Source organism: Clinocottus analis, unplaced genomic scaffold (genome assembly GCF_023055335.1).
Source record: "Clinocottus analis isolate CAN_PGR_092001 unplaced genomic scaffold, fCliAna1.0.p SCAF_6, whole genome shotgun sequence".
NCBI classification, from domain to species: domain Eukaryota; kingdom Metazoa; phylum Chordata; class Actinopteri; order Perciformes; family Cottidae; genus Clinocottus; species Clinocottus analis.
This window is the reverse complement of record NW_027176218.1, coordinates 17,943,780-17,951,217: the sequence shown is the minus strand read 5'-3', so window position 1 is coordinate 17,951,217 and position 7,438 is coordinate 17,943,780. Positions and strand designations below refer to the sequence as shown.

At 42.5% G+C, this 7,438-nt stretch overlaps 1 protein-coding gene across 2 annotated transcripts; it reads left to right on the top strand.

Moving 5' to 3' along the window:
- Nucleotides 1-1,062: 1,062 nt before the first annotated feature.
- fbxl9 (F-box and leucine rich repeat protein) lies at nucleotides 1,063-7,182 on the top strand. Of its 2 annotated transcripts, none has more exons than XM_068603157.1 (11): nucleotides 1,063-1,395; nucleotides 1,961-2,062; nucleotides 2,220-2,351; nucleotides 3,223-3,402; nucleotides 3,676-3,981; nucleotides 4,180-4,396; nucleotides 4,512-4,669; nucleotides 4,753-4,968; nucleotides 5,057-5,269; nucleotides 5,369-5,586; nucleotides 5,676-7,182. In XM_068603157.1, exons 1-11 carry the CDS (start codon nucleotides 1,345-1,347, stop codon nucleotides 5,842-5,844), a joined length of 1,962 nt encoding a protein of 653 aa, XP_068459258.1. In that variant the 5' UTR covers nucleotides 1,063-1,344; the 3' UTR covers nucleotides 5,845-7,182. The 2 variants fall into 2 exon arrangements, with proteins under 2 accessions (XP_068459258.1, XP_068459257.1); XM_068603156.1 differs by having other exon boundaries at nucleotides 2,217-2,351.
- The last annotated feature ends 256 nt before the right edge of the window (nucleotides 7,183-7,438 follow it).

The window sequence follows — 7,438 nt, the reverse complement described above, 5'->3', positions numbered from 1 at the left end:
CATCATGCTACTTTTACATGCTCATCAATGCAGTCAATATATCAATAATAACTAACATAAAAATGGAGCCATCAATACATGTAATACCATGGTTGTACATATTTTATAACTATGGGTAACTATTGTATATCCCTGTTTTCTTCTATTTGTTTTGTACAATAATGTAAATAGTTTTTGGGAAATTTAGACAGACTTCCCCGTTCATTGGATATAACTCTCCTGCTTTGTTGTGTCGTGACATGTACATACATTCTAACAATGTAAAATATTTAATTTATGCTGTAAATGTGTTAAGGACTCAGTAATGATGTCGGATATATTGTTTTTGTATAGATGGTTTATTTTATCGATAGAGCGTCAGAAGAAGAGCAGCCCATAGACCAGCTGACTAAACTGCCAGACAATCTGTAGAAGAGATAATCAATGTTGCTTTGTGTGTGTGTGTGTGTGTGTGTGTGTGTGTGTGTGTGTGTGTGTATGAGGGAAGAGACTTGCGCATAATGAGCTCAAATGTGTGTGTATTATAATGCCCTTAACATTTTGTCACATATGTATGCCTGTCTTTTGTGAATAAATGACCTGTTTCAGCATAAATAGTCATGTGGTATCTCGGACATGCAGTGACCTATGACCCTGATAAACAACATGACAAACAATATGACAAACTGTAAAGTTGACCCACAAACCAAAACAGCAACAACTAAACAGGAAGCTATTTAATGTTGTTGTTGAAGCTATAATGTGATCACCAGTTCAATAAAGTGCTTTTTCTTCATTCAGCTTTATTAAGAGAAGGGAGGCCAATGTGTGTTTTAGTTAGTGTTTTCATATGAACTCATTTGCAATGATGGCCTACTCTATCACCTAAATTTCCCTTTAAGGTAAATGGTATCATAATGACTAATACATTTTCCATTTAGTGACGTCGACGTGTGCTAACTGACTTTCTGGAGGTCTTACAAAAAATACTGGAGCCCAGAAGCAGAGAGACATGAGGAAGAACTACATCTCCCACAATGCGCTGCGCCTTTGACGTCAGGGTTTCCTTTGCGGTCAGCTGATCCAACCGCCGATGGAAATGTACAGCCTCTGCTTGTGGTTCATACAGCCTGTAAAGCAAAGGAGCTTAGTGAGATGACAGCAGGCGTCAAGCTCCTTCCTGGCGTCCATCGATCTGGTATTGGTAATTGTATCGATTCCTCTCAGGGTGATGCGCACGGCTCCCTCTGACACAGAAGTCATTAGCTTAAACACAAACGTTACTGCAGCTTCGTAACTTGAGCAGCTAGCTAGTGAAGGAGCCACCTGTGATGGTCTGGAGTTGTTGCCGAAGGAGAAGCTGAGATGGAAGACCGCAATGAGGACTTCATAGAAACGCCCGCGCTTCCTCTAGAGGTGAGTGCATGCAGGTCAGGCGTTTTGTTTCTTCTCCAGAAACACTTGATGCCTCCCTGAGACCCCGGAAGAAAACGGGTTGTAATATTTAGAATCATTTAAAACTTTTTTAGAAACATAATGTAAGTGATTGGGATGTGAAAAACACATCACAACTGTATGCATGTATTTTATCTATATCTTTTCAAAGAAACTACATACTTCATACAAAAACAACATGCTTCTTCTGAATGTGACCATTTAAGTCTCTTACTGCCATAACACAAGCTGCTGTATCCCCATCATTTTGAAGAGACAGGATGGGCTCTGTGTGTGTTTCATCACTAGAAAGCCCAGGATGTGCTATCACAGTGTCTTCCTAGTCAATAACCTGCATGCATGGTGTTTGAAGTGAAGGGCTCGGTGTCATATCCTCTGTTGAGTACAAACAGGATTTTCCATACAGTATGCTGTTATGGGAGTTATTTAAATGCTGTCAGATGTCCCTGGGGGTGATTTTTTTTTCTTTCCCAGGGTCTTTCCACTTTATTGTAATTGAATGCTGTATTTCTATCGTTTGCTGCAGATCGTAGTTTACATCCTTCGCTTTCTTCACGCTTCGGACAGGAAAGAAGCCTCACTGGTCTGCCGCAGCTGGTACTATGCCAGTCAGGACTCACACTTTCAGGTGATTTTTCTTCAGATCATGCAGGATAGCGCATCATAAATACTTCATATGCTGTACACTCACAGCTTCGCTTACTTGACAGCCGACGTTGCAAGGGCATCAGTGTGGCAAAGTAAACCCTATGCTACCGCTCTTTCTGTCCCTCTTTGTGCAGAAGAATGTCACCTTCTGCTTCCCGGCTTCAGCCTCGTCCCTGGAGCTGATCAGGGGTCTGGGCAGAAAGTCACGCTGCAGTCTTATTATCAGCCAGCTGGATGGGTTCAGCATGTCCAGATCACTGCTTCTGGAGGTGCAGTATGCTATTACGATTACAAACATTGCATACTCGGGTTAGCATGAGTTCAGATAGTACCTGTCTCATATATATTGATATTCTCCGGCCTTATAGCTGAAGGTAAAAGCTAAGGAGATTAGTAGTGACTCCATGATTATCGCTAGACTTTGTAAAATTTTCTAATTGCTAAACCTTCAAATTTAATAGTATGTTAAACTCAATATATATTACATATTTTTCTGAAGAACACCTGAAGCTCCCCATGAACCCAAAATAAAACCTGCTTGGTGAGGCCAGATGGGGGAAACATGTAATTGGGGAGCATTTCTGACTGTCTGTGTTTGCATGTCTTCCCCCTGTAATGAAACAGTAGAATTGATGGCAGTAATTATATTCCTGCCGTCATGTGATTTAAATTAGTTTTGCGATTTCTCTTCAAATGATCACATGCTTCGTTGTGGGTCTAGAGAATTCCTCCGCCTCGAGGGTTTATGAGAGCCTTTTGAAGAAATCTGGGCAAACCCAAGCCTTCAGGACTTCACTCCAAAAAAAGCTAACAGTGTAGTAGTCAACCAGAATGTGTCACATGTGTGTTGAGTATTTGCATGGTAGCACTCTTATCATTTTGAATTCCCGTCTGTCCAGGACAATAGTACAGTCATATTTATACACATTGTAGTCCAAAGTTCAGAGCAGCTGCAGGTGTGACTGCAGAATTGACGTGTGTGTGTGTGTGTGTGTGTGTGTGTGTGTGTGTGTGTGTGTGTGTGTGTGTGTGTGTGTGTGTGTGTGTGTGTGTGTGTGTAATACAACGCATTCATTGAATTTCCTGTTAACAAATTAGTGGACCTGCTATCTCTTTTGGTCTTTGTAATTTGTCTTTCAGGTGGGGCTGTGCTTGGGCCCTAATTTGGAGAGCTTGGCCCTGCCTGGTAGCAGTGTAACGGAGGCCTCTCTGCTGGCACTCCTCCCTCGCCTCACCTCCCTTCGCAGGCTGGACCTCAGGGGCCTGGACAGCCTCTTCATGTCTGGGGCTTTCCTCTCCAGGGAGGAGCACAGACAGCAGGTATTAGACATTGTATGATGTAATAGTGAGATGGCGGGCTGAGGTTTAGAAAAGACCTGAGCTGACTATCTTTCAAACATGCCCAGGCCATCCTGAAAGGTCCTTGCTTGAGGATATTCCTTCATGTTTATCTTTTGTTATTACAACAGATAAATCTAGCCAAACCTTCCTTACCAATTCTGCACACTAGTACATTTTTATTGCACAACATTATTGTTTTTCCAGCTGTTCTAATGCTCCAAATTCTGGTCTAACTTCATCTTCTCGTTGCAGGTCAGGTCTGCTATGTCTGGTCTGGAGGAGCTGGATCTGTCCGACCTTCGGTACCTCTCTGACGTTACCTTTAATCGGCTCGTCGGCTGTACCCCTCGCCTCCACCGCCTCTCGCTGGCCGGCTGCCATATCGCCTTTGAGTTTGACCCGTATCGAGGCTGCCCGGTGGGAGACGTGAAGGATTCGTCAGCATTGTTGTCACTGAGGAACTTGCGGAAGTTGTTAATGGAGCAGAAATCCACCCTCGTAGCTCTGGACCTCAGCAGAACCTCCATTACCCCTGAGTCACTACGCACTATTGCACAGGTCAGGCTGCCTTTGGTCCCTGCAACAGGTTCTTCATATCTCGGTACCTAAGTGCTGGTTTATTCAGAGACAATACTTTATTCTGATCATTGTTTTAGTGTGTTCTTTAACTTCCTTGAAAAATACAAGTTTATCCTCAGAGCAAACACATATTGTAGGATTTTTAGTCTCTTATTTTTTATATTTGCTGTGCTTCAGGTTCAGGATTTGGTCTTAAAAGAGCTGTGTCTGCATGGCTGTAAAGAGCTGACCGACTACTCAATGGAGGTTCTGGTAAAGCACCAGCCGAGCCTCCAGAGACTGGACATCAGTGCCTGCACGGAGCTGACCAGCAGATCTGTAGAGGCCATATCACGCAGCCTGAAGTCAATGACACACCTCTACTTGTCCCGCAATTGGAGGATCACTGAAAAAGGTACAGATAGTATAGTATAAATATAGTGAAACTAAAAGTTGTAAAGCTTTGGACGGGCTTTTCTCAGGCCCGGGGGATGCCACTCGTGCCTCACACATCCACTTGTCATCCACAGGCCTCGCTGATCTTTTGTCTGTGTCGTCCCTGAGGAGTCTGGATCTGTCTGAGTGTCTGCACGTCAGCGGAACAGAGATAGTGAAAGGCTTGACGGGGTCGTGTGCCGCCAGAGCTCAGCTGGAGACACTCAGCCTCAAGGGCTGCACCTACATCAGGGTTCGTCAGTGTACGTGTGTGCTTACATGTGTGTCCGTGTGAACAGAATAAATGGAAAAGGTTCTTCTCTCTCCTCTCTTCAGGATCTTGCAGTTTTCTCTCTCACCCAGATCCTCAGGGAAACTCTCCGTGAGCTCGACTTGACGTCATGTGTCTACGTGACTGACTTGTCCGTGCGCGCAATAGCCACATACCTGCAGAAGCTGGTGGTTCTGCGGCTCGGCTGGTGTAAAGAGGTCACAGACTGGGGTTTGCTCGGGATCGTGGAAACAACCAAATGTGAGCCTGACCAGGAGACGGTGAGAACCAGAGGCATGTGAAGGCTGTCAGAGACGTTTACAGCACCTGTGCATTTTGTATTAAAGTAATAAAAGGGCCATTCAACAGGGGGACAAGGGTCCAATGTTCACCCGGACATTTGGCAACATGGGCTTCTTCAAGCCCCCACGTTTGCTGTTTGAGGAGCGACCCAAGCTGGTGACACAGAATGACCTGCAGCAGTTCAAACAGCAGGCTGGAGCTTCACTTTTAGCTCTCAACAGGCTGCAGGAGCTGGACCTCTCCGCCTGCCCAAAACTCACTGATAGCAGTATCACACAGGTGGGAGGCTAAGGAGAGACACGTGTGACATTTGCTGTAGGATTGCAGAATATAAAAAATAAAAAGAGCAGGATATTATACTGTATATCATCTCTTCAGGTGGTGCATTACCCAGACCTTCGCCGTTTGTCTCTTTCAATGCTGCCGGAGATCACTGACGCCAGCCTGGCGTCGGTAGCTTGGCACTGCCGCAGCCTCACCAGCCTGGCACTCAGTCACTGCCCGGGCATCAGTGACCGTGGAGTGGCACAGGCTGCACCGTACCTACACAGGCTGCAGCATCTCTACCTCTCCTGTTGTAATAACATCACCGACAGGTGAGTGACACACAGTTCCACATCTACTGTGTCTGTCGCCCTGGATTTGCGTGTAAAACCCTGAATTCTTGACCTTTTGAACCCTGCAGATCTTTGTTGCTGCTGGTGCAGCACTGCAAGCGCCTGCAAACGCTTGACATCTCAAGGTGCAAAAACATATCCGTAACAACTGTGGACTTCCTTCAATCTAAGCTGCCCTTCTTGGAAAATGTCCACGACAAATTTATAGGTGGGGCTGATCGTACACTCACAATCTGATTGATGGATAGAGTGTCCACCGCTGGATGACTGCTGGTTCGCTTCAATAACTACACCTTCTGAACAAAGCCTGCTCTGTGAGTTGGGCTCTTTTACAGGTCAGCAATTTGCATAGGAACTAAAGGAAATATTGAAAAAGTTGCCAATTTACAGTAGAAGCAACGTGTACGTCATCCTGTAAGGCAGTGGTTCTGAAATGGGGGTATGTATATCGCTGGCGGTGCGTCAAGGCACTTCAGGGGGTATGTTTAAAAAAAAAAAAAATCTATATTTAAAATTAGCATCCATTCAAAAATCCTTTTAAAATATATATTCAATAAAACATAAGTGTAAGTTCATAAACTGAATTTTCTATTTTCTATATTTAATCAGACATTGATGGCAGAGTGCTGTGTATTACATCTTTTGTTCAACTAAAAACGCTTTGTGCTGATTAGGATGAACTAGGCTGAAATCTTTCACTGACAAAAGGTTGAGAACTTCTGCTGTAACGATGTCCTGAATCAGCCTCTTCAGTCTAAAGCAGATGCTACTTGTACGAAACTAATGTGGAAGTATTTCTGCCCGTATGGTCAACATTTCATGTTTTTTTATACTTGGATTAAAACAAAAGGGCAGGGCAGACAAAAATGTAACTGACTGAAAGAACATGCACCCGTATGATAATAAGTTCATCAACTATTTGGACCAAGGTGTAAAAGATTAAACATTATATTAGGGAATTATACATGTTAGTAATTTCAGATATTCTTTTTTCTTTCTTTACATTAGCAAATGTCTGAGCAATATTTTGAGCATTGACGGAAGAAAATACTTTGAGGCTCATCCCATGCACTGGTGTATGTACTTTTGATTTTCTTGATTATTTATTTTCTAACAACAAAACAAAAGAGATATTTGTCTAACTGACAGTTATGTGTTACTACAGTATAAGTTAAGATGGATATAAAGTGAAATAGTTGTCCTCAAATAGTTTTCTCAACTTTTAGACCAAGATGCATATTGAATCCTATGTAGAACAGTTTTTTGAAAATCTTTTTAATTTTCAAATTTTTTCCATTTCTAAACTCTCCATTCATTCTCTATTTAATTTCTTACAACTTACAGAACTATAATAAATAAATGAAATTTTTTAATGACACTTTGGTACCTTCATTACATTTTGTTTAAAACTTTAAATAATGACGCCAAAACCCGCTGCTATTGGGTCACGCCCATGTCGGCTGAAAGTCACTGATGGCGCCACATGATTAGTATAAGATATGTTTATTATTATCACTGGTTATGAAATGGGTTACTGATAAATGTGTAATATTGTGTCATGGAGTGCAACTATGTTAATGCAGCATACATTCATATAAATCACAATCACAGCACCTTGTTTATTATTATTATTTTTTGAAGTAAAAGAAAATGTTGTTTACAGCAAAATAAAGAAATTATAAATCTGACAAAAGTTGGCCTACGTTACAGGAGAAACCATGATTTAGTACATATTTCCTCCTGTCTGGAAACTGCAATCATCTGTACCAGAACATTTTCATGTTTAGTCAAGAAATTGTTCTTCTTATTTCATCTCCACAATGTATAGACT

What these genes read in the sequence shown, in the direction of transcription:
- fbxl9 (XM_068603156.1), top strand. Translation starts at nt 1,345, where the DNA reads ATGGAAGACCGCAATGAGGACTTCATAGAAACGCCCGCGCTTCCTCTA. An exon ending in GTGAGCCTGACCAGGAGACG is followed by an intron (nt 4,969 to 5,056) that starts GTGAGAACCAGA and finishes GCCATTCAACAG; the next exon opens with GGGGACAAGGGTCCAATGTT. An exon ending in TGTAATAACATCACCGACAG is followed by an intron (nt 5,587 to 5,675) that starts GTGAGTGACACA and finishes TGAACCCTGCAG; the next exon opens with ATCTTTGTTGCTGCTGGTGC.